The sequence below is a fragment of the Oncorhynchus mykiss genome, chromosome 18, assembly GCF_057628025.1.
Source record: "Oncorhynchus mykiss isolate SJ-2025 chromosome 18, ASM5762802v1, whole genome shotgun sequence".
NCBI lineage: Eukaryota > Metazoa > Chordata > Actinopteri > Salmoniformes > Salmonidae > Oncorhynchus > Oncorhynchus mykiss.
Genome location: NC_143039.1, coordinates 46,048,371 through 46,076,346, shown reverse-complemented (window position 1 = coordinate 46,076,346; position 27,976 = coordinate 46,048,371). Strand labels below are relative to the sequence as shown.

The 27,976-nt window shown below is 45.1% G+C and overlaps 1 protein-coding gene across 15 annotated transcripts in view; it reads right to left on the bottom strand.

Moving 5' to 3' along the window:
• Window positions 1–27,976, bottom strand: part of LOC110496159 (microtubule-actin cross-linking factor 1) — a 271,227-nt gene that overhangs the window by 182,164 nt on the left and 61,087 nt on the right. Inside the window, exon 1 of one of the 15 annotated variants that reach the window (XM_090208570.1) lies at window positions 288–1,177. The exons of 13 other annotated variants lie outside the window; for them this stretch is intronic. In XM_090208570.1, the coding sequence (XP_090064696.1) occupies window positions 288–405 (118 nt within the window). In that variant the 5' untranslated portion in view covers window positions 406–1,177. Of the gene's footprint in view, window positions 1–287; window positions 1,178–27,976 lie in introns of those variants that run through there. One more of the 15 variants, XM_090208566.1, reaches the window with a different exon arrangement.

The window sequence follows — 27,976 nt, the reverse complement described above, 5'->3', positions numbered from 1 at the left end:
TGACCAATAGGCTAACCGCTAATCATCCGCTCTTTCCAATTCCAACCGGCAACACAGCAGTGAACAAGCCATCATGCCAACACAAGACATGCTGACAAGAGTCACCCAATGACACCAAAAAGGGGAGGAGTCCAGAGAGGAAGTAGGAAGCCAGGAGTCACACTAAACACCCTCCCTCTCCTTGTCTGAGGGGTATAAAGAGGCAGCAGTGACAGAAGGAGATGAGGAGCCTCTTCCTCTCTTTCTCTGCCTTCCAGTCCTATGCGCTTTAATGAGTATAAATATACCTGGTGTGAAACGAGGGGTACGCCGTCGACGGGAGAACCACACCCCGGCAGCAGAGAGGAAGTGAGCAGCCACCACCAGGATGGGCGTGACGACCGCCGGGTCCGTGAGCAGGTCCATTGCTAACCGCTTACGTGCTAACTGACCCAGAGTCAGTTCGCTCCACAAAGACTTAAAACGAGAGTGACCACTTCCGGTGTCCAATACCAATCCCAGGTCTGTCCTAAGACGGGCAAGTCCGTGAGCAACAAGCTACTGAAGAGTTTTGAAGTTTCTGCCTCAGCCTGTTCGATAGAAGCATCTCTCCTGTTTTTTTTTGTTGCCTTGGATAATAGTCAGCTGTTAGATTAACTTTTCTCAACTTTCCATCCCAGTCTTCGCTGTCCTTCTCCAACTTCTCCTTTTTGAACACGTAGCCTCACTGCTGAGAGACTAGTAATCTCTGCCAAGTCCTTCTCTCCATTCGAGCTACCTCCCTCTTTACACCAATCCTCTCTAGTCTCACTCGCTCTTTACACCAATCCTCTCTAGTCTCACTTGCTCTTTACACCAATCCTCTCCAGTCTCACTCGCTCTTTACACCAATCCTCTCTAGTCTCACTCGCTCTTTCGTTAGCCCCTGTCTTGCACTCTGACACTCATACACTGAATTCCTTTCCCCTGAAACAAGCGCCCGGCACTGAGCCGTTGCTCCGACCACCACTATAAAAAAGTTCAGAAATTGAATAAAACCAATGAAACCGTTGGGTTCCTTCTTTCTCTAGCTAGGGAGGAAACAACATGAGAGATCGTCTTTCCTTTGTGCATGTTTGCGCATATGTCCATGTGTGTGTGTGTCCGTGTGTGTGTGTCAACCTGCGTGTCAACCCGCGTGTCAACCCGCGTGTCATGTGTGAGCATGTGCTGCCGTCTCTGTTTGGCTCACTCATAGCAACGGAGATGTCACTCCTTCCTAAATGTATTAATGGCCATCTTTGAATGGAACTATTCCGACTGTGGGTGACTTGATAGACCACTAAACCAAGGTGAGTGAGTGAGTGAGTGAGACAGAGAGAGACAGAGAGAGAGACAGAGAGAGAGACAGAGAGAGAGACAGAGAGAGAGACAGAGAGAGAGACAGAGAGTGAGAGAGTGAGTGAGAGTGAGTGTGAGAGAGTATGACATTACGGTCTAAAATAGTGAGAGAACAACATGAGGGTTGTGGCAGGGAACTGCTATCTAACTAAAAGAGTAACGATGCTGTACACTCTAAAAGTGGGTGAGTGCATGAAGTCACGATATGTGAGACGGATGATCTCAGTGAGTCAGCATGGCAGGGGGACAGGGGTAGAATAGATATAGACAGCATGACAGGGGGTAGAATAGATATAGACAGCATGACAGGGGGTAGAATAGGTATAGACAGCATGACAGGGGGACAGGGGGTAGAATAGATATAGACAGCATGACAGGGGGACAGGGGGTAGAATAGATATAGACAGCATGGCAGGGGGTCAGGGGGTAGAATACATATAGACAGCATGGCAGGGGGACAGGGGGTAGAATACATATAGACAGCATGACAGGGGGTAGAATAGATATAGACAGCATGACAGGGGGACAGGGGGTAGAATACATATAGACAGCATGACAGGGGGACAGGGGGTAGAATACATATAGACAGCATGACAGGGGGTAGAATATATATAAACAGCATGACAGGGGGACAGGGGGTAGAATACATATAGACAGCATGACAGGGGGACAGGGGGTAGAATACATATAGACAGCATGACAGGGGGACAGGGGGTAGAATAGATATAGACAGCATGACAGGGGGACAGGGGGTAGAATAGATATAGACAGCATGACAGGGGGAAGAATAGATATAGACAGCATGACAGGGGGTAGAATAGATATAGACAGCATGGCAGGGGGTCAGGGGGTAGAATACATATAGACAGCATGACAGGGGGACAGGGGGTAGAATAGATATAGACAGCATGGCAGGGGGACAGGGGGTAGAATAGATATAGACAGCATGACAGGGGGAAGAATAGATATAGACAGCATGACAGGGGGACAGGGGGTAGAATAGATATAGACAGCGTGGCAGGGGGTAGAATACATAGACAGCATGACAGGGGGACAGGGGGTAGAATATATATAGACAGCATGACAGGGGGACAGGGGGTAGAATAGATATAGACAATATGACAGGGGGACAGGGGGTAGAATAGATATAGACAGCATGACAGGGGGACAGGGGGTAGAATAGATATATAGACAGCATGGCAGGGGGTCAGGGGGTAGAATAGATATAGACAGCATGGCAGGGGGACAGGGGGTAGAATAGATATAGACAGCATGACAGGGGGACAGGGGGTAGAATAGATATAGACAGCATGACAGGGGGACAGGGGGTAGAATAGATATAGACAGCGTGGCAGGGGGTAGAATACATAGACAGCATGACAGGGGGACAGGGGGTAGAATATATATAGACAGCATGACAGGGGGACAGGGGGTAGAATAGATATAGACAGCATGACAGGGGGACAGGGGGTAGAATAGATATAGACAGCATGACAGGGGGACAGGGGGTAGAATAGATATATAGACAGCATGGCAGGGGGTCAGGGGGTAGAATAGATATAGACAGCATGGCAGGGGGTCAGGGGGTAGAATAGATATAGACAGCATGACAGGGGGACAGGGGGTAGAATAGATATAGACAGCATGACAGGGGGACAAGGGATAGAATAGATATAGACAGCATGACAAGGGATAGAATAGATATAGACAGCATGGCAGGGGGTCAGGGGGTAGAATACATATAGACAGCATGACAGGGGGACAGGGGGTAGAATAGATATAGACAGCATGGCAGGGGGACAGGGGGTAGAATAGATATAGACAGCATGACAGGGGGACAGGGGGTAGAATAGCTATAGACAGCATGACAGGGGGTAGAATAGATATAGACAGCATGACAGGGGGACAGGGGGTAGAATAGATATAGACAGCATGACAGGGGGTAGAATAGATCTAGACAGCATGACAGGGGGACAGGGGGTAGAATAGATATAGACAGCATGACAGGGGGACAGGGGGTAGAATACATATAGACAGCATGGCAGGGGGTCCTTGAGTTACTCAGCCCTCACAGAGAACCGTGTGTGTGTGTGTGTGTGTGTGTGTGTGTGTGTGTGTGCGTACACAATATGGACGTGCATGCATTGCATTTCTAAACTGTTCTCCTGCATGTCAACGCTAATGTTACAGTGGCAACAACTTCTAACCGAGCTGCTGTCCAAGACAAGATCAACCAAAACACATAAAAGGTCATAGAATCCAATTTAGAATCACATGGAGATGAATAGTGAGTGAGTGAGTGAGTGAGTGAGTGAGTGAGTGAGTGAGTGAGTGAGACCGTGAGTTTGGAAAGGCCAGGCCTATATAGAGTAGCAGTGGGCATAACATCACATAGTCACCATTATTTTAGGGAAACAGTTGGAGACATCGCGATACCCCAGTTGTCTAGCTTGTGGTTTCCACTAGGACTGTCACATGCAAGTCTGTTCGGTGAACCTCTAGTGTTAAATTACCCACCGTCCTCTCTGCCCAGGGCCAATCCACCGATCACACGTCAGAATCATAGAAACACCATATCTACCTGCTTAAAAACCAAAACCCTGAGATGAGAACTAGAAGTGTGGCTTATGGAAAGTGAGAAAACCAATACCGAGACAAACTAGAGAGAGAAAGGCCTAATAAGGGAAGTGTCAATGTTTTAGCGACAGCCACAAATCTGAGGTCAAGAGTTTAAAACCACCACTGTGGGACAGGCGAGACCGATGTGTGTGAGGGGTGAACAGTTACACAACACTCAAACACACAATCCCTTACACTCTAGTGGAAGAGCCAGACTAAACACTGTCAAAATGGGCTTGATACTACGTCTCCAATAGTTAACAAAAACGGTAGAGCTACATCGCAATCGGACATTCGTTGAGCTTAACCTCACCACTAATAACCCCTGCAATAATTATCCAGAACTCTAAGAACGTCTGAACTTCTGATTTATAGAGCTGACGAAAGACTATCAAAAATAAATCAGATCTGTGCGCAGACCAAACTCTCACATCAGTCATTTCTGAAGTGGGTGTGACTGTGTTTGTTGTTGGAGGGGGGAGGGGGGTAGCTCCTGGGCCTCATTACTTACACTGACATGCATGAGATGAGAGTACTCAAGTATGAAACAGCCGACAGGTACACACATACAGGAGTACTGTAAAACACACATAAAAGAATGAAGTGTGATGTGATTACCTCAGCTAACCTTGCTCGGCTTGATTGCCTGTAAGTGTACTCAGCTAAGGAGGGGTTTGAATCCACTACCAAGATGAGATTATCAAAGGAAATAGCCAAGGTCAGAGGTCAGAAGCGCACAAACACAGGCGCACACACATTGAGTGAATGAGCAGAGCAGTGTGTGCAAAAGACTGGAGGCCAAGAGGTCAGGGCCTCTAACGGGGGTCTGTTTCAAAGCTCCTCCACCGGAATAGGAAATGTTTACTGCTGTGTGTGTGTGTGTGTGTGTGTGTGTGTGTGTGTGTGTGTGTGTGTGTCTACATAAAACTCCCAAATAACCAAGGAATTGAGAGTGACTCATTGGACAAAGAAGGCATGGAGATGTTAGACTACTGTACGCGCATGGCACAGAGAGATACTGGAGGGAAAGAGAGAACGAATGAACGAACAAACGAAAAATGGGAAAGTGAGAGATGAGAGAACGAAAGGAGGGAAGAAAGAAGAGAGGAGATAAAGGGAAGGTAGAGAGGTGGTAGAGAGACACACAAAAGGTTGGTCCGGTGTGGCTCAGTTGGTAGAGCATGGAGCTTGCAACGCCAGGGTTGTGGGTTCAATTCCCACGGGGGACAAGTATGAAAATGTAGGCACTCACAACTAAGGCTCTCTGGATAAGAGCGTCAGCTAAATGACTAAAATGTAAATGATTTTATAAGGCTCTGCACTCTAATGGCCGGTTGTGAATAGGGTTGCACATTTTGGGGAATATTCAGAGGTGGAAACTTTGTGGGAATTAATGGAAATATATGCAAATCAATATTAATACCATTTAAAATGTATATGTTTTTTTCATTGGATACATTTACCTTATCATAAGTAGACATAATTGCAATAGAAATAAAAAACAATTTAGTTACAGATTGAACTTGAATTAAATTAGTTGACTCTTCACATGGGATGATTTCACTGAACAACAAAAGGGAATATTGAATGATCCATCGCATCTCCCAAAAACATTTTCAACATATCATCTGTAAAATGATAGTCTAGAAACTAAAGCTTTGGTTGTCTTCCTCTCAGGCTTCCATGTCTTCTCCCTGGACCTCCTCAATGTCTTCCTCTCAGGCTTCCATGTCTTCTCCCTGGAGGCCTCATCGTCACTGTCACTTTCCAATCTTGTTGAGGACGGCTCATTGTCAGGCTCAAAAACCCTCAAATTTGCCCGGATGCTGAGATATGTTGGCACAACTGCCATATCGCATCTCCATCCCAAAGCCCTTGCTTGGAAGTGTACTTTGCCAGACTGCCAAGAACCTTGCCCTCATCCAGGCCAAGGTGGCGAGACACGGTAGTGATGACACCATAGGCCTTGTTAATCTCTGCACCAGACAGGATGCTCTTGCCAGCATACTTGGAGTCCAACATGTACGCCGCGGCGTGTATGGGCTTCAGGCAGAAGTCTTCATGATTTATGATGCACTTCAGAACTGCAGTTTCCTCTGCTTGGAGCAACAGTGAAGTGAGCAGGGCAATACGCATTTCTTCTCTTACATCTGTAAGCAGAGTGAACATCAGACAGGATGGCATTGTCTCCATCAATCCGTGCAATGGCTACTGCTATAGGTTTCAGGAGGTACAGGCTGCATACCGCTCTCTCTCAAAATACATCATCCAGGAGGATCCTCTTGATGGGGCTGTCCATATATCGGCAGAATGTGATATGGCCATTTCTTGGAGAGACTCCTTCCCCTCCAGGAGACTGTCAAACATGACACCACCACCCCAACTGGTGTTGCTGGGCAGCTTCAATGTGGTGTGCATACTCTTCTCACTTTGCTTGTTGAGGTAGATTGCTGCTATAACTTGATGACCCTTCACATACCTAACCATTTCATTAGCTCTCTTGTAAAGTGTATCCATTGTTTTCAGTGCCATGATGTCCTTGAGGAGCAGATTCAATGCATGAGCAGCACAGCCAATGGGCGTGATGTGAGGGTAGGACTCCTCCATTTTAGACCAAGCAGCCTTCATGATCGCAGCATCGTCTGTCACCAGTGCAAATACCTTCTGAGGTCATTGACTGCCTTCAGCTCATCTGCAATGTAGAGAGCAGTGTGTCTGTGCTCTTGTGGAATACTGGTTGAGGGGTGGAGATGATGTAGTTAATTATTCTTGCCCACGAACATTCAACCACCAATCAGAGATGATTGCAATACAGTCTGCTTTCTCTATGATTTGCTTGACTTTCACCAGCAAATGAGTAGATAAAGCGTGTCTGGTTGGAGAGTGGTATGCTGGGTGAAGAACATTCAGAAATGTCTTCCAATACACATTGCCTGTGAGCATCAGAGGTGATCAGTTGCATACACAGCTCGAGCAAGACATTCATCAGCATTTATGACTACGTTCCTCCATTGAGTCAAAAAAAATGATTCCAGGAGGACCATGAGCTGTTGCTAGTGATAAGGTGTCTGATTCATCATTTTCACCTCGAATAGAAGTAGAGGGTCTTTTGCCAAAGGTTGCTCGTTGTGAGCGCTGAGGGAACTTTATGCACTTGGCCAGATGATTCTGCATCTTTGTTGCATTCTTCACATATGATTTGGCACAGTATTTGCAAATGTACGCAGCTTTTCCTTCTACATTAGCTGCAGTGAAATGTCTCCATACATCAGATAGTGCCCGTGGCATTTTTCTGTAAAGATTCTATTTTTTTTTGTATAAAAAAACAAATACAATTTTACGTAGAGATAAATAGTTAAGCAGCTAGATTAAAACAACTCCTTTGTAAGATAAATGTTTTAAAATGAAACATGTATGGAAATAGGTGAATTAACACTTCTCAGTTAGCAGGCTCAAGCAAGCTAAAACCCATATGGTAGCAAAAAACTAACTAGCAGAAATTGTTAACAACACACTTTGCGGTAGGCTGCTATTTACTAGTTACATACTATGTATGTCATATAAAATCTATTCACCCCACCCAGTATTGTAATCAAAACTTACCAGAAAGCATGTAGTCCTGGGCTCAGACAGTGTAGTAGTGTGGGCTCAATAGCATCTCATTAGTGTGCAAGATGTTGAGAATCAGCTGTACATGTGATGGAAGAATGCACTGCACATGTGATGGAAGAATGCACTGTGCATGCAGAGGGTTGCAATTCCATTGAATTGGGGATAGTTTAACCAAAATATACCACAATAAATAGAATTGCTTTTTTGATGAATTTAAGCAAAGTTCATGGAAAATTTCAGGAAATTTCCCGACCCTTTGTAACCCTAGTTGAGAATGAACCGTTTCATACAGAGACCAGAATCTCACACGAGAACCCCCCCGCACACACAAATTGTTCATTGTGACCACTGACCAAAGTCATGAAGGTCCCTGCTATTCACACTTCCAATTCCAACATTATCAGTCCATTGTCTTCCTTTCCATTCTTTTATTTTCCCCAGGTCTCGTTCCCTCTCTCCCTCCCCCTATAGGCCGCTAAATTGCTTGAGTCTGCAGCATCATGTAGGATAGGGAGTCTGCCAACAAGGTCACCCTGACATACAAGACCACACACACACACACACACACACACACACACAAGCCTACATCCATTAACTGAAAAACACCCCTAGCCCATGCCCATGAGGAAAGACCGTGCTCACATGAACACTGTGTATGCACATTCAAAAAGGCACACACGACATGAAGCGCTGGAGTAAAAACTATTTGCCTACATTTTATCTATTCAAACCTTAAGGTTTGGAGAAATTTCCCCCGTGCTCCATATTTCTCATTGTCGTCTTCCGTTCCCATCTTTAAATAACCCACAGGAAACATGATAATGACGGCAGCCTGAGGAAGAGGTGGATATGAGAGGGAGGAAGAGGATGACAGACAGCAACAGCGGGAACATTATTTAACTGGCCTTGGCATGTCTTGTCAGTACAGCTATAAAACAAAAAATATCATAAAAAGGAAGTCACTCTTTCCCCGTCCTTCTGTTTCTCTGTCGGTCTGCCTTCCGCTCACCCATGCTCTCGGCTGGCATCCCTCCATCCCTCTCCATCTTCTACCCGTCTCATCCTCTGCTTTTTCCCTGCCTCTTCCTCCTTCCTGCGCTGCGGTCTGCATAACTGTGGATCAAACTAGCCCTTGAAATACCAGTCTCCAAATACAGTAGACTAATAGCAATGTGGAGACACACAGAGGCAAACCTAAGCAATACGGTTCAAAGAGAAATCGCAACAATGTATTAATGGGCCACACGGCTGGTCGTGTTCCATTCCGTATACTTCTCCTGAGCACTCCAATTGTGCCCACAAGTATATACTTAATGGAATACATTCTATTGGTGTCCAGTCCAGTCACCAGCTGTGTGGCCCTGACGCATCATCACAGGGCGCCCCCACAGTTCCGCAGTGAACCCGCGACCCCTTCATTGCTGCTATAAGCACAAACACTTCCTGTAGAGGAATCTGAGCCAGCTGGAGCCAGCCAGAGACTTTCCCTGCTCCATACTGTTCTATTCAATACGCCTGCTTGCAAGTTAGGAAAAACTGAGAAAAGGGGGAGAACAGGATCTGATGGCGTGGGGGGGCCAGAGTTTTATACAACAGGGGTTATAGAGTTCAGTTGAATCCCACTAGTACAGTAGGATAGTGTGTTGTAAGTGTGTAGCCTGTGGCATAGTATAATGGAGTATGTTTTAGACATTGAGTAGCACAAAAACTAAGGCTAATTTACACAAAGCCTCAATTTCTCTCTCCAGGTTCATTCAAATGACAGAAGGTCCCTGTAATACCACATTCTACAGTTAGGGGGCAACATGGTTCTATTTACAGAGGGTACACAGGCCTAAACCCACAGTGACAGAAAACAAATTCAGCAGTTAGGCCCATTTGCTCTTATCTCAGTTCTCCCTCTTCTCAGTAAACTGCAGCCATTACGAGCAACACAAAACAAACTGCAACAGGATCAGTTATTAAAAAAAAAAAAAGGTACAGAGAGCTAACATGAAGCCAATCCAAATGGCGTCACTAGGTAAACATATAGGTCTACGCGTCACACTCTATAACAGCAGATGCACAGAGAGAGATAGGGATGGAGTCTGGAGATTAGCACACAGCCTGCTGCTAATAGAACACACTTCTTTTCAGACAGTGAGAGGTTAAAATCCCTGGGTCAACCAGGCAGAAGCACTCCCAGACAGAGTGGAAGTCTGCATCATTAGAGCATGCCTAATCACACACAGAGCTAATGAAGGTAGGGGGGGTTGGTGTTAATACCATCTTTGACATGTCGGAGAGAGATACTGTAGCCTACGGTTCAGGAAACAAAACCTCCGTGACATTAACGTTGCCGTGTGCGTCGTTACTTGAATTGTCTTGGAATGTTTGTGACACCGTTGAATTTACATACCGTAGGCCTATTTCAAAAAGGGCAGTTTGCCGAACACTCTGTGGTGGCATAGAGAATAGTGTTGGCGACATCCACGGCCCGCTATCAAGGCAACAGGGAGGCATTTACAAACCAACCATGCAGAGTGGGATGAGGGCGGGAGCACGTTTTGACAGGGGTAGTAAAAGGCTCCCTACACCGGTCGTCCAGTGAGACACAGGCGCTGTTAAGAGATGACAGCAGGAGATATGGGCCCCCCGATAAAATGTCGTTGAAACTCAGGGTTGGGAGTCAGGGTTGGGCTGAAGAGGGTACACTGGGGTGACAAATGAATAGATTGATCTACTCTGAGGAGTGTTACCCCTAGGAATACTGATCTAAGTTCCGTGTTGAGGTTTGAGGCCCTAATGGTTAAGGTTAGGGGAGGGTAATATGATCCTAGATCAGTGATTGTGACTAAGGGCAACTTCTACCTGGTTACAGCGGTAGAGATTACAGAGAGTATGAGAAAGGCTTTGATATGGATTTCAGGTCATGTCAAAAATGAATTTCTGAAATATTACACTCAGAGAAAGCTCTCATTTTCATTGTTCATGCAAAACGAGAGAACAGCTGTAAAAAGCCCCTGAATAGACTGATTTGTTGACGGACACAGCCACCATGGGTGAGGACGAGGGGCACCGGAGGAAAGGGCATGGGGGACGGACAGGAGAGAGACGCCAGGACACAGAGTGATAATAAACCAGTGGTGAGACTGGCGTCAGGAACACCCGTCGAGTCACTAGGCTACAGAACAAGGCACCACGGACCCTGACAACAAGTAGGCCCGTTCACATTGAGAACACAGCTACGCTCACGTCACACACATCAATACCTTCGGCAAGGACACAGAGAGACTGAGGGAGAGAGAGGTGGTGAGTGACAAACATTTCTTAACAAGGGCAGAGACAGAAAGGTAGAGAGGGGTCACACACACACACACACACACACACACACACACACACACACACACACACAGGCCTTGTTTACAGGAAACAGCCCTGCAGTTTGACTGTGCTCTCCAGGGCATGCAGCTCATCCAGCTCAGTAAAGGGAACAAAAATAATCTCATGAAGAAACCCAGTAGACCATTATAGGCCTCACCTGGAGGTCGAGGCAGCAGGAAAACTAAGGTCATGTTCATTAAAGGCACCAATGTTTTAAAACACTTTGCAAATGAAAGTGAAAGCGGGTAACCTCATTGGACAAGCCCAAGACATCCCCCTCTCCCCGTTTGTCTGTTTTCGTCCATTCGGTGCCTGATGAATGGGACCAGGTCTACTGCCCTGCTGCCTGTCAACTAGATGACCTCAGAGGAGGCCAAGTCATTACAGAGTGTGTACAGTGTCATAACAGGGGGGCCAATCTGACAGAACTGTGTCAAAATAGGAGAGACCTCAACAGTGCACCCACATGCCCCATTAGGTTGACTGTACGCCGCCTGACAGTGCCTGTCAAAACAGGTCTAAAGTACCTGGGCAGGCAGGCACCAGTGGAGAGACTCTGCCATTTCACCACAGTGTACAAACAGATGAGCCAGGTACACTTCACCTGGGTCGTCTACTTGCACCGACTTCGCTGATTACTTCTGTACTGAGGAAACATGTACTTACTACGACTGCGATATGTGGTTGTCTCACCTAGCTATCTTAAGATGAATGCGTAGACTGAAAAGATTTGGCATGGGTCCTCAGATGCTCAAAATGTTCTAAGGCGTCACCATCGAGAGCATCCTGACGGGTTGCATCACCGCCTGGTATGGCAACTGCTCGGCCTCTGACTGCAAGGCACTACAGAGGGTAGTGCGTACGGCCCAGTACATCACTGGGGCCAAGCTTCCTGCCATCTAGGACCTCTATACTAGGCGGTGTCAGAGGAAGGCCCTAAAAATCGTCAAAGACTCCAGCCACCCCAGTCATAGACTGTTCTCTGTGCCACCGCACGGCAACCGGTACCGCAGCTTCTAACCCCAAGCCATAAGACTCCTGAACATCTAATCAAATGGCTAGCCAGACTATATGCATTGCCCCCCCCCCCATTCTCTTTTACACTACTGCTTCTCTGTTATTATCTATGCATAGTCACTTTAATAACTTTACCTACATGAACATATTACCTCAATACCGGTGCCCCCGCACATTGACTCTGTACTGGTACTCCTGTATATAGCCTCGCTATTTTACTGCTGCTCTTTAATTATTTGTTACTTTTATTTGTTACTTTTTTGGGGTGGTATTTTTTCTTAAAACTGCATTGTTGGTTAAGAGCTTGTAAGTAAGCATTTCACTGTAAGGTCTGCACCTGTTGTATTCGGAGCATTTGACAAATACAATTTGATTTAACTGAGTCACTCTGGATAAAAGAGTCTGCTAAATAACTAAAATGTCAATGTAAAAAGTGTTCATTAGGGCACAGCACAGCAAAATGGTTTCAAACATTTTACAACGGGAAAGGAAAACAAGTGTTTCTAATTGGACAAGTACAGGTAGTAAGTACTCTTTCCCCCCATTTCACTCCGTTTTGTGACTACTGAACAACCCTGGGATATAACCAAGCTGCCCCTGTTGACCTGACTCTCTCTCACTCCCCCATTGACTCCTATGGTGCCGTCTCAAAATATGGGTAGAGGATTCCCTCCTCTCCTCAGGGCAAGGGTCATGTTGGTGTCGTGATGGTGGTGTGCGTCAGTCCTTGTTAGTGTGTGTGTGTGTGTGTGTTGGTGTGTGTGACACTGAGTCAGAGGAGCCGAGGCACCCAGGCAATGGTATACAGTACTGTGGGAAAAAATAGAAAGGGGGCAAATCATTTCTCTACTTTTGCATAAATTTGATACTGAATGTTGTGAGATCTTCAACTAAATATAGTATTAGATTTTAAAAAAGGGAACCTGAGTGAAGAAATAATACAACATACTTATTTATTTTATTCCATAAACAAAGTTATGCAACACCCAATGATACTGGGTGAAAAAGTAATTGCCCCCTTACACTCAATAACTTGTCGTGTCACCTTTACAGGAAGTCTTGGGTTGGAGTCATTGCAGCCAAAGGTGGCACAACCAGTTACTGAGTGTAAGGGGGAAATTACTTTTTTACACAGGGGCAACGGTGTTGCGTAACTTTGTTAAATAAGTATACTTTTATTTTGGTTATTTGCTCAACCAGGTTCCCTTTATATAATACTCGGTTTTCATTAAAGATCTGACAACATTCAGTATCAAAAATATGCAAAACTAGAGAAAAATCAGAAAAGGGGGCTAATGCTTCCTCACTGCACTGTAGCTCAGGCTCAGACGGGCCTGGTACATTTCCTCTGCAGGTCTAATACAGCAGCAGTACCTCTATCCCACTGCTGCCTACTGCAGTAGCACCGTCACTGGGGACAGGAGGGAGGAGAGGGCCTCTATGGATGGTGGGAATGGGGGGAGGAAACAGAGGAAAACGGAGCTGTTGGACCCTTATCCAAACCCCTTTGGTTTTAGAACCCTCACTTAATCACAGGTTAATGAGCGGGGGGGGGGGGGGGGGGGGGGGGGGCGAGAGAGGGAGGGTGAGATCGAGCGAGGGAGACCGAGCGAGGGAGACCGAGCGAGGGAGACAGAGAGACAGAGAGACAGACCACTACAGAGGGCAGGAGGTGGTTAAGAGGGTACAAGGGGTGTGTGTGAGTGAGAGGGAGAAATAAACAGAATTAAGGGCCGTGAGAAGAAAAAGAGGGAGCGAGAAAACACTTGGTCAGGGGATGGGAAAAGACGAAAGCGAGAAGAAAAAAAAACAATGCAATAAAATGAGGAGTGGAATGGGGAGTATACAAAAACACAGGGTGACACTGGAGATAACCAAGGTAACACAGGCTCTCATTTTAACCCAGCTGTTCCCTGTCACCACGGTTACTCTACAATTAGGCCCCCGCCCTTTCTTGTCAGGCACTTGACCTGACCTCATAAAAGTTGCAATTATGGCCTATCAGGTCCTCAGGGGCGTTTACTACAATGTCTGCTGAGAGATGGGTGTCCATGACACAATGACGCTCATGGTAACGTTGGTAACGTTCACTCTGATTTGGGATCAGCTCTTCCTGAGTAAAGTCATCATTATACCCATTGAGTTTAGTGGCAAAAACTGGCTCTAGGAGGAATAGTGATCAAAACGGCCAGTTACCAGGATTCAGTGACTCTCCACCATGGGACTGAGTTTTACTTTTGTTTTATGAGATCAAAGGTCACCTACGTTGTTTACCACCAGTGTGTGTGTGTGTGTGAGTGTGTGTGTGAGTGTGTATGGGTTTCAAAGTAAGGCCATATAGGCCCAGATAAGGGTGGGATTCAGAGCATTTGCAGAGTTAGTTAGCATTAGATGAGAGCTAGCTAGTGCTTACCATTGTTATGGTGTGTGAGAGTCAGAGAGCAGAGGCCATTGTATTGGGTGTGCTCAGTGTCGTCGCAGTCACGCAAAACACAGAGCGATGGGAAAGGACTCCTAAGAGTGACCCTCCAACTGGGAGACAGGGGAAGAAGGCTCATATCTCAATTACAGTGTGTGAGAAAAGTGTTTGCGAGTAGTGGGCTTGTATCAAACACTGTATGTGGGCACATTGATGAATATTTGTATTTGCATTCGTGTGATGCGTATCCGTTACAGATCGACCGATAAAATCGGAATGGCCGATTAGTTTGGGACGATTTCAAGTTTTCATAACAATAATCGGTAATCGGCATTTTTGGACACCGATTACATTGCACTCCACAAGGGACCTGCGTGGCAGGCTGACTACATATTATGCGAGTGCAGCAAGGAGCCAAGGTGCTAGCTAGCATTAAACTTATCTTATAAAAAAAATATAATAATCTTAACAATCACTAGTTAAACTAGTACTATCGTCAACCATGTGTAGTTGTCTAGCGTGTCCTGCGTTGCATATAAATCGATGCGGTGCCTGTTAATTTATCATTGAATCATAGCCTACTTCGCCAAACGGGTGATTTAACAAGCGCATTTGCGAAAAAAAGCCATGTGTACCTAACCATAAACATCAACGCCTTTCTTAAAATCAATACACAAGTATATATATTTTAAACCTGCATATTTAGTTAATATTGCCTGCTAACATGACTTTCTTTTAACTAGGGAAATTGTGTCATCTCTAGCGCATTTGTGAAAAAAGCACAATCGTTGCACGAATATACCTAACCATAAACATCAATATCTTTCTTAAAATCAATACACAGAAGTATATATTTTTAAACCTGCATATTTAGTTAAAAAAGAAATTCATGTTAGCAGGCAATATTAACTAGGCAAATTGTGTCACTTCTCTTGCGTTCTGTGCACGCAGAGTCAGGGTATATGCAACAGTTAGGGCCGCCTGGCTCGTTGCAAACTAATTTACCAGAATTGTACATAATTATGACATAACATTGGAGGTTGTGCAATATAACAGCAATATTTAGACTTATGAATGCCACCCATTAGATTAAATACGGAAAAGGCTCCACATTTCACTGAAAGAATAAACGTCTTGCTTTCGAAATGCTAGTTTCCGGATTTGACCATATTAAATGACCTACGGCTCGTATTTCTATGTGTTAATTATAATTAAGTCTATGATTTGATAGAGCAGTCTGACTGAGTGGTGGTAGGCAGCAGCAGGCTCGTAAGCACTCATTTAAACAGCATTTTTCTGCGTTTGCCAGCAGCTCTTCGCAATGCTTGAAGCATTGCAATGTTTATGACTTCAAGCCTATCAACTCCTGAGATTAGGCTGGCAATACTAAAGTACCTATTAGAACATACAATAGTCAAAGGTATATGAAATACAAAATGGTATAGAGGGAAATAGTCCTATAATAAACTACAACCTAAAATGTCTTACCTGGGAATATTGAAGACGCATGTTAAAAGGAACCACCAGCTTTCATATGTTCTCATGTTCTGAGCAAGGAACTTAAACATTAGCTCTTCTTACATGGCAGATATTGCACTTTTACTTTCTTCTCCAAGAAGAAAGTGTTATTTAAACCAAATGTAACATTTATTTGAGACTAAATTGATTGTTGTCATGATTACAAATATATAAAAATCGGCCAATTAATCAGCATTGGCTTTTTTTGGTCCTCCAATAAATCGGTATTGAAGAAAATCATAATCGGTCGACCTCTAGTATCCATTGTGTCAATTAACATGTGCAGTTGGGTGTGTGTGTGTGTGTGTGTGTGTGTCTAAGAGATCTACTACAACCTCCGATGACCCTGTGTCGCCTTCCCGCCACACGGTCCTTTTCACGATCTTCACACACCAAAACACTAAGCAGTTTCCCTAAGAGACGGAACGTCCCATTGGCTAAGTGACGGAACGGAAGACAAAAACGGCCGCGCCGGGGTGGTCTTGGAGGGGAGAAGGATAAAGAAAGAGGGAGGAGTGGAGAGGCGGATCAAGAATAAAGAAAGGGATTCTGTCACACACAGTAATGCGGAAAATGATCAAATCGGCGAGCTAATTACCGCGCTGAGGCAGGTACGTTAAGGAGAGGTGGTCCCGTTTTAAGGAGCTTGTTGTGGCACATTGAGGGTTTTAGTTCTGAACCGGCTGGAGAGCTAGAGGATACGGTGGGGCTGGGCTTTGTTTGAAGAACACCGCTGGTGTGGAGAGAGCTAACAACTTAGGACAGGAGTGAGTTAGGAGAGGAAAGAGAAGTATGGTAGAAGGAGAGAAAGTGGAGAAAGAAAACGAACAGTTGAAGACAGGAGAGAGAGCGAGAGAGAGAGCGACCAAAGACCTAACATGGGAAGACATGGGAATCAGAGAAATGTGTGGGACAGAGAAGGGAAGAGCGAGGTGCTGACCGACCAGCAAAAAAAAAAAAACACATTATGGGTCAACAGAGAGGAGTGCAGAGATAGATCGAGGGCAAGTGTGTCAATGGTGCCTGAGCATTTTTGTGCCAATGTCTGTATTATTGTCAACATTTCCTATTGATGGCTGGCTCAGTACACAGCCTCCTCCTCATTGGCCACAAGGCATTGTCATGTCAACAAAGCCCCTTTGAGGGAGGGTGTGAGAAAGGAAATAAGGGAGCGTAACTGAGAGGAGTGATAGACGAGGGAAAGACAGGAGAGAGAGTCAGAGGGGAGGGTGAGAAGGGATTGGGTCCAGTGGGAAAAAGAGATGAGTGGAAAGAGAGGAAGAGTAGAGAGAGGTGAGAGAAGAGAGAGAGATAAGAAGGGATTGGGGGAAGAGGAGAGAAACAAACAGGAGGCCCCTCCATCCTCTATCTATCCTATGGCCTGATAACGAGAGGGCTCAGATTCTGCAGCCTCACTCACTAAGCAAACATTACAAGCCTGCACGAAACACAAATGCACTGGATACAAACACACAACCACCAACAGATATATAGTATACTCATTAACTGGACAGAGGACGCACACATACACACTGTATTCCCGCTATATTCAAGCACTGCTGTACAAGCAGCACACACACAGATATGCTGTCACACCAATACTGAAATAAATCCCTATTTTCCAATTTCGGCCTCGCCAACGTATCCAAGTTTAATATTATTATAGTATTCGTCCCCAATTTTGCACCGCCCTATAGGACTCCCAATCACGGCCGGTTGGGATACAGCTTGGATTCGAACCAGGGTGTCTGTAATGGAAGCTCTTGCACTCAGATGCAGTGCTTTAGACCGCTTGGAAGCTGATGTACCACACCTGCTCTAAAGATCTGTTGAAAAGGGTCTTAATCCACACGCTTTCTCTATCCCCTCTCTTCCCTCTTACACACACTTCCTCTGTCAGTATTCCTCCCTAGATCTGAAAGCCTATAAATTGTGGCTAGGCTGGTATCAAACTGTGATAACACTACGTTTTGCACGCTGCCGTTTGCTTAGAAACAGGAAGAAAACAGGAAACTGGACAGACACGCTTCCCTTCCTTCCCTCCCCTCCGGCCTCCCAAAAGGCCAGGAACACAGTGTTCCTACTGGGTAAAATTACACAGCATAGCAAAACGCTTTGCAACGGAAAACGAAAACCAGTGTTTCTTATTGGACAGGTTACGGTAGTCCGTCTACCGTTTCAATTTGTTTTGTTCCGTTTGGTGCCTAGTGTACGGCCCAGTTCATTTAAAACCAAGGTTCTGTTCAAATAGTTCCAATGTGTCCTATCCTTCCTTAGTCCCTTTCTTGAAGCTCCAGAAAAGAAAAAGACTGTAGGTTTTTAAACCACAAATGTCACTTGTAACCAGTAACTAAATTAACTACACTCTAAACCGACCCTTGACCCTTATCCTACATTCCGAACACAAATTAGTAAGTAACCTACATCATTGGTTGTGAAACATGGCCATGTAGGCTTCAGAATACAGGCTAGAAGGTAGAAGCATGCCTAGCAGGCTTAGCTACCTAAACAAAGTGACATAGGTCTTGTAGCAGGAACGTACTGAAGCTAGCCAAGGTATTGTTGTTGCTATGGTCCTTTAAGAGAAGTGTTATTGTTGAACAACATCGCCCTTGGATCCCTTTCAGTTCATTGTTCTATGGCACACTTTGTGTATCACCATTACCACCGGTGACACATACATTAACTGTACAGCAGGTCAAAGTTTGACAAGGTGTTTTATGGGTCATAATGGGTCTTTAATTCAGGAATTTTGAGATGATTATCTGTCAGTGACTCAGCGGTGGACAGAATGTGTGTGCGTGCTGGGTGTGTGTGTGTATATATATGTGTGCTAGGGCCCGGGACGAAAGGAGTATCGCGATGCTCGTTAGTATCGTGGCAAGGAAACAAAACACAAAGAAAATGTATTTTGAAAAACAGCCCTAATGTTGGAAACAAACATGTTGTTATCCAGAGTCACATGTATTTTCCAAGTTAAAGAACAGCAGATTTTTAAAGGACCAAAGAGTCGCACTGTATGTCTGCTTTGTGTTTGCTATGGAAAAAATATTGCGATATCGTCACAGCCCTAGTGTGTGTGTGTGTATCATCTGTGTCAGCATGGACAGAATGATATATTTGTCCTCAGATCGATAAAGCAATGGCCTTCAGGTCAATAAAACAAATTGAAGAGGATTTGGGATCGCATTGAATCAGACGGCATTCAGCTGCACCAAATTGCATTTAACTAAACTGCATTCTGTACACTGACTGGGCATTGGACTCAAACAGAAGATAAGTAAACAAAACCGACCCACAATGAAAAGGGGAGTTATATCGACTTATGCTGAACAATGCTAAAATTAAACAAGATCATGTTAACTAGAGATTTACACTAACTTGAGCTGAGTCACATCGACAAGTAACTTTTATATACAAAAGTATGTGGACACACCTTCAAACTAGTGGATTTGGCCATTTCTGCACACCCGTTGCTAACAGTTATGTGAAAATAGAGTACACAGCCATGCAATCTCCAGACAAACATTGATAGTAGAATGGCCTTACTGAAGAGCTCAATTCAAAGTGGCACCGTCAAAGGATGCCACCTTTCGAAAAAGTCAGTTTGTCAAATCTCTGCCCTGGTCTACTGTAAGTGCTGTTATTGTAAAGTGGAACCGTCTAGGAGCAACAACAGCTCAGCCGCAAAGTGGTAGGCCACACAAGCGCACAGAACGGGACTGCCGAGTGCTGAAGCGAGTAAAAATAGTCTGTCCTCGGTTGCAACACTCACTACCGAGTTCCAAACTGCCTTTGGAAGCACTGTCGGCACAATAACTGTTCGTATGGAGCTTCATGAAACATGTTTCCATAGCCGAGCAGCCGCACACAAGCATAAAATCACCAAGCATCGGCTGGAGTGGTGTAAAGCTCGACGCCATTGGACTCTGGAGCAGTGGAAACTCATTCTCTGGAGTGATGGATCAGGCTTCAACATCTGGCAGTCCGACGGACGAATCTGGGTTTTGCGGATACCAGGAGAACGCTTCCTACCCCAATGCACAATGCCAACTGTAAAGTTTGGTGGAGGAGGAATAATGGTCTGGGGATGTTTTTCATGGTTCGGGCTAGGCCCCTTAATTCCAGTGAAAGGAATCTGAACGCTACAGCATACAATGACATTCTAGACAATTCAATGCTTCCAACTGCATGGCAACAGTTTGGGGAAGGCCATTTCCTTTTTCAGCATGATAATGCCCCCGTGCACAAAGTGAAGTACATTCAGAAATGGTTTGTCGAGTTCGGTGTGGAAGAACTTGACTGGCCTGCACAGAGCCCTGACCTCAACCCCATCAAACACCTTTCAGATGAATTGGAACACCAACTGCGAGCCAGGCCAAAATCACCTAACATCAGTGCCTGATCTCACTAATGCTGTTGTGGCTGAATGGAAGCAAGTCCCCGCAGCAATGTTCCAACACCTAGTGGAAAGCCTTCCCAGAAGAGTGGAGGCTGTTATAGCAGCAAAAGTGAGGACCAACTCATTATTAATGCCCATGATTTTGGAATGAGATGTTCGACAAGCAGGTGTCCACATACCTTTGGTCATGTAGTGTATATTGAACTACAATAGAACGTATTGACACAATGAACTAAACTTTACTGACCTTTCCATTTGTGTTCATTTAAGTAAATAGATGTCAATATTGCACTGACCACATTGAACTATAGTAGAACCCATTGACAGGAACCACAATGGTGTGAACTTGACGAACAAGAACTGGAAAGCGAAACTGTGAAAAAAAATAATAAAAAAGAGGAAAAAGGCTAAGGAGGACGATGACACTGGGTGAGGGTTGAATGAGAGAGAGAAGAGGTTGAAAAAGGAGCGTGACAGAGCGTGGGAAGAACAGAGCGCGCGAGGATCAGTCGGACTGAGTCAGCTGGGAAGGAGCACACCACGTTGCGCCATGTCGCGGAGCCGGCGTGGCTGGGGGAACAGGATCAAGGTGTCAACGGCTGCCTATCCTTTTCTCTTCTTTTACACTTGCTCTTCCCTCTCTTTACGCCATTGTCTCATCATCCTTCAACTGCATCTCCTCTCTTCATCCATCCCTCCTTTTCCCTAGCTCTTTAAAAATGGTTCTCAATACAGTTCTCTCCCTCCACAAATGTAATGACTTCCCTAAATGGTTTCTTCTACTAAACCTCTCCTCCCACTGCTCCTCCTTTTCCCTGTCTCTTTCTTTTCACCAGCCACTTTTGCTCCCTCGCCCCTTCCATCTCTTCTCCTCTGCCCTCGCCCACACTCTTAAGCCATTGCCACATAGCTCACACAATAGATCTTGCCACTGCACACACACGGCCCATAATTACACCCTCTCTGCAGAGGGAGGACCAGAGTTATAAACCGAGACACAGATAGGAGTGAATCATCGGTGAGCACGCAGAGAGAGAAAGGAAGCCACAGTAAGCAGGGTGTTACGGCGAATGAGGAGTGTTCCAACCGGGTCATGCACAAAGCAGCAGTAAGATCTTGTCATCAGAGTTAAACAGAGGAGAAAGAACTGCCAGTGTTACGCAATGGGAATCAATGGGCATCTATCCAGCTAAGCTACCAATTGGCAGGTTAACGTTTTTCCCCGTCATGAATCTTGTTCTGTAGGTTGTGCAGCGGTCACTAGCTGGCACAGCCACAGTCATAAAATCACATTTTTAAAAAACTGACCCTAACCACAACGCCTACCCTAATGCCTAACCCTAATTTAAACCGAAAACCTGTTTAAAAAAAAAAAAAAAGTACAAATATTTTTATTTAACCAGGTAGGCTAGTTGAGAACAAGTTCTCATTTACAACTGCGACCTGGCCAAGATAAAGCAAAGCAGTGCGACACAGAGTTACACATGGAATAAATAAACCGAGTTAAACAAACATACAATAAAAAATAAAAAAGTCTATATACAGTCGTGGCCAAAAGTTTTGAGAATGACACAAATATTATTTTTCAAAGTCTGCTGCCTCAGTTTGTATGATGGCAATTTGCATATACTCCAGAATGTTATGATGAGTGATCAGATGAATTGCAATTAATTGCAAAGTCCCTCTTTGCCATGCAAATGAACTGAATCCCAAGAAAACATTTCCACTGCATTTCAGCCCTGCCACAAAAGGACCAGCTGACATCATGTCAGTGATTCTTATGTTAACACAGGTGTTGACGAGGACAAGGCTGGAGATCACTCTGTCATGCTGATTGAGTTTGAATAACAGACTGGAAGCTTCAAAAGGAGGGTGGTGCTTTGGAATCATTGTTCTTCCTCTGTCAACCATGGTTACCTGCAAGGAAACGCTTGTCGTCATCATTGCTTTGCACAAAAAGGGCTTCACCAGCAAGGATATTGCTGCCAGTAAGATAGCACCTAAATCAACCATTTATCAGATCATCAAGAACTTCAAGGAGAGCGGTTCAATTGTTGTGAAGAAGGCTTCAGGGCGCCCAAGAAAGTCCAGCAAGCGCCAGGACCGTCTCCGAAAGTTGATTCAGCTGCGGGATCAGGGCACCACCAGTACAGAGCTTGCTCAGGAATGGCAGCAGGCAGGTGTGAGTGCATCTGCACGCACAGTGAGGTGAAGACTTTTGGAGGTTGGCCTGGTGTCAAGAAGGGCAGCAAAGAAGCCACTTCTCTCCAGGAAAAACAATCAGGGACAGACTGATATTCTGCAAAAGGTACAGGGATTGGACTGCTGAGGACTGGGGTAAAGTAATTTTCTCAGATGAATCCCCTTTCCGATTGTTTGGGGCATCTGGAAAAAAGCTTGTCCGGAGAAGACAAGGTGAGCGCTACCATCAGTCCTGTGTCATGCCAACAGTAAAGCATCCTGAGACCATTCATGTGTGGGGTTGCTTCTCAGCCAAGGGAGTGGGCTCACTCACAATTTTGCCTAAGAACACAGCCATGAATAAAGAATGGTACCAACACATCCTCCGAGAGCAACTTCTCCCAACCATCCAGGAACAGTTTGGTGACGAACAAGGCCTTTTCCAGCATATTGGAGCACCTTGCCATAAGGTAAAAGTGATAACTAAGTGGCTCGGAGAACAAAACATCAATATTTTGGGTCCATGGCCAGGAAACTCCCCAGACCTTAATCCCATTGAGAACTTGTGGTCAATCCTAAAGAGGCGGGTGGACAAACAAAACCCCACAAATTCTGACAAACTCCAAGCATTGATTATGCAAAAATGGGCTGCCATCAGTCAGGATGTGGCCCAGAAGTTAATGGACAGCATGCCCAGGGCAGATTGCAGAGGTCTTGAAAAAGAAGGGTCAACACTGCAAATATTGACTCAGTGCATCAACTTCATGTAATTGTCAATAAAAGCCTTTGACACTTTTGAAATGCTTGTAATTATACTTCAGTATTCCATAGTAACATCTGACAAAAAGTATCTAAAGACACTGAAGCAGCAAACTTTGTGGAAATTAATATTTGTGTCATTCTCAAAAATTTGAGGGGTGTGAACAGTTTGTGTCATGAACAATGCCTGTGCCTATAGAAATAGACGTGGGATGTTCCCCAATGCTGGAAGGGGGACCCCACCCCCCAGAGTGAAAAATAGCCCTATAGTCCTGCTGACTCATACATGAGCTTTTGAGGGGGTAGCTAGTGGGGCTACCCTCTCATGCAGCCTTGTTTATGTTGGCCAAGTCTACCAGTAAGCCTATCATGGAGTGCCACACCCAGGTGGCATGACACAGATATACCGAGAAGAGGTCTTATCTTGCCCTTCACATCTGGGTTACTGGTACTCCACTGAGCGCCAGTGTCGGTCTGTGCCTCCAATGACTGACCTCAAAAATCTGCCTGTAGCAACTTCATGTCATAACCGGGGTCATTAGTGCTGTACTGAGAGAACGCGGTGTGTGTGTGTGTGTGTGTGTGTGGGGGTGGGGGGTGGGGGGGGGGGGCGCACACGAGAGAAGTGAGGTCTAAAAATCAGGTTATTGAGTTTAAGAGACGGTGTTTAATGAGATTTGGGGATATGTGCGGTCTTACAAGAGGTATTGCGGTTCTGTAGTTGTCGTCAGACGCAACCATGTGGGCTTGAAATGGTCATGGAACTCACCCAGATAGTCAGTAGATTTCAGGGAAAATTTTGGAGGAGACGGAGTCTTGTCAGAATTATGCAGTCTATTTAAGGCCAACTCTGACTGGCCTTATATGGAGTGATGCATCAGAGTCAGTAACGCTGTGAAGAATGTGTGTGTATTAGTGAACGTGTGTATTTGTGAACATGTGTTAATGCGCACACATGTGCTAGTAGGCTTGTGTAATGGCGTATGTCTGTCCGGTGTATTGAGAGGGATAGATTAAGCTAAATCAGGGTTAGTAGATTACAGGACAACAAGTAAAGACCAAGTGGCCACACAGACTACCAGGCAAACACACAAGGCCGTTTGCATACCTGCTGTGCACTTCACAGATGCAATCTACAGTGGGGCAAAAAAGTATTTAGTCAGCCACCAATTGTGCTAGTTCTCCCACTTAAAAAGATGAGAGAGGCCTGTAATTTTAATCATAGGTACACTTCAACTATGACAGACAAAATGAGAAGAAAAAAAATCCAGAAAATCACATTGTAGGATTATTTATGAATTTATTTGCAAATTATGGTGGAAAATAAGCATTTGGTTACCTACAAACAAGCAAGATTTCGGGCTCTCACAGACCTGTAACAACTTCTTTAAGAGGCTCCTCTGTCCTCCACTCGTTACCTGTATTAATGGCACCTGTTTGAACTTGTTATCAGTATAAAAGACACCTGTCCACAACCTCAAACAGTCACACTCCAAACTCCACTATGGCCAAGACCAAAGAGCTGTCAAAGGACACCAGAAACTAAATTGTAGACCTGCACCAGGCTTCGAAGACTGAATCTGCAATAGGTAAGCAGCTTGGTTTGAAGCAATCAACTGTGGGAGCAATTATTAGGAAATGGAAGACATACAAGACCACTGATAATCTCCCTCGATCTGGGGCTCCACGCAAGATCTCACCCCGTGGGGTCAAAATGATTACAAGAACGGTGAGCAAAAATCCCAGAAACACACCGGGGGACCTAGTGAATGACCTGAAAAGAGCTGGGACCAAAGTAACAAAGCCTACCATCAGTAACACACTACGCCGCCAGGGACTCAAATCCTGCAGTGCCAGACGTGTCCCCCTGCTCAAGACAATGCTAGACCTCATGTGGCTGGAGTGTATCAGCAGTTCCTGTAAGAGGAAGGCATTGATGCTATGGACTGGCCCGCCCGTTCCCAAGACCTGAATCCAATTGAGCACATCATGTCTCGCTCCATTCACCAACGCCACGTTGCACCACAGACTGTCCAGGAGTTGGCGGAGATCCCTCAGGAGACCATCCGCCACCTCATCAGGAGCATGCCTAGGCGTTGTAGGGAGGTCATACAGGCACGTGGAGGCCACACACACTACTGAGCCTCATATTGACTTGTTTTAAGGACATTACATCAATGTTGGATCAGCCTGTAGTGTGGTTTTCCACTTTAATTTTGAGTGTGACTCCAAATCCAGACCTCCATGGGTAGATACATTTGATTTCCATTGATCATTTTTGTGTGATTTTGTTGTCAGCACATTCAACTATCTAAAGAAAAGTATTTAATAAGAATATTTCATTCAGATCTAGGATGTGTTATTTTAGTGTTCCCTTTATTTTCTTGAGCAGTGTAGAACTTTTTGGTAAAAACTAAACTCGTTGTGTTTGGAGGACAAAGAATGCTGAGTTGCATCCAAAGAACACCATACCTACTGTGAAGCATGGGGGTGGAAACATCATGCTTTGGGGCTGTTTTTCTGCAAAGGGACCAGGACGACTGATCCGTGTAAAGGAAAGAATGAAATGGGGCCATGTATCGTGAGATTTTGAGTGAAAACCTCCTTCCATCAGCAAGGGCATTGAAGATGAAACGTGGCTGGGTCTTTCAGCATGACAATGATCCCAAACACACCGCCCGGGCAACGAAGGAGTGGCTTCGTAAGAAGCATTTCAAGGTCCTGGAGTGGCCTAGCCAGTCTCCAGATCTCAACCCCATAGAAAATCTTTGGAGGGAGTTGAAAGTCCGTGTTGCCCAGCAACAACCCCAAAACATCACTGCTCTAGAGAAGATCTGCATGGAGGAATGGGCCAAAATACCAGCAACAGTGTGTGAAAACCTTGTGAAGACTTACAGAAAACGTTTGACCTCTTATATACCCTTTGTTGGGAATGACACAAAGTATTGAGATAAACTTTTGTTATTGATCAAATACTTATTTTCCACCATAATTTGCAAATCAATTCCTTAAAAATCCTACAATGTGATTTTCTGGATTTTTTTTTCTCATTGTGTCTGTCATAGTTGAAGTGTACCTATGATGAAAATTACAGGCCTCTCTCATCATTTTAAGTGGGAGAACTTGCACAATTGGTGGCTGACTAAATACCTTTTTGCCCCACTGTATGTGTAACCGATGTGAAATGGCTAGCTAGTTAGCGGTGGTGCCCACTAATAGCGTTTCAAATTGGTGACGTCACTCACTCTGAGACCTTGAAGTAGTTGTTCCCCTTGCTCTGCAAGGGCCGCGGCTTTTGTGGAGCGATGGGTAATGATGCTTCGTGGGAGGCAGTTGTTTATGTGTGCAGAGGGTCCCTGGTTCGAGCCCAGGTAGGGGCAAGGAGAGGGCCGGAAGCTATACTGTTAAACATGCACACATTCACCTCCAAGCTGTCCCACCCAATCTCACAGGTGGATCCACTTGTAACACCATCCAAACTACACAATTCATTTAAATATACTTTACTCCACACACACACAAAATGGAGTACAAAGACAAGGTTCAATATTATCCTCATGACAAAACAAGATTGTAACAACCCATGACTCAAACCATTAAAACTAAATAGACGAATAAAACCAATTTCTTTATGTTAAAACTGATATAAAAAGCTCATATGATTGGATTAAAATACTTTTGACCTTGCTGCTTATTTTACTCCTGGTCCTTGTATAAGCTAACTGCTGGTTCAAGACAATGGACTCCTGTGTCCGATTCCAAATGGGGTACGGAAAGCTCCACTCCATCTCCTCCATATGTCAAATACCCCAAGGGTGGTGCCGTTCGCGGAGCACCCGGCGCCAATGGCTGCCCCATGATCTGGGATTCAATTACACTGGGTGAAATAGTACCCGCACCATTTTCAATTAACATTGTAAAATAAAGGAGTCATATCTCCTGCCAGAACAAGCTGGTGAGGGAAAGATAAACATGCATCGGTGTTTCAAAGCTTGGAGATCCGACAATGACGCCATTGTTTGTTGGGTTTTATGTACATTATTATTATTTATTTTTAAAACACTCAAATCTCTGTGGAAACTGACAATAAAAGCTTACAGTATCTTATCTAACGACTGACGACACAAACTGTGAATACCGATTAACAGAATCTGTGGTACACTTGCAGGAACACATGTAGGCCTACAAGCACACAGCCAGCCCAAACGAAAGCAGGTCTGCAGGTGCAGGTTGCAGTCATGTGGACACAGCGAGTACAGTAGATAAGAGCGTTCAGCTACTCCCCTTTAACAAATCATGACCAAACACTGGAGCAACAGCCTGAACACATTCAACTCACACCTCTCACTGTCACACAAGTATTCATTCAGTCATTTGTTTCCTACGACAGCTGATGCTGAACAAAACACTCGTACCGGTGACTAGGAGCCCCGTGTTCGTGGCTCATGCCAACGGTTACACTGAGCTAACAGGTAAATTTTTGAAAGCAGGAGAGCCACGTTGCATAGCTCACTGTGTACTTCTGTTGCATTTCCGTACCGTATCGATGTGGCTTTAGTCTTACCGATTCAGACTTTCTACCCATGTCCTAACATCAAACATGAAGAGCTTAACAACAGAACTGGTATGGGACCAGCTGTTGAAGTGAAAACAGAACTAGCAGGTGCACAGCGGCTGCCATGTAGCAACAATGGGGAAGGGGCTCTGCTTTCGTTTCAATTCAGCCT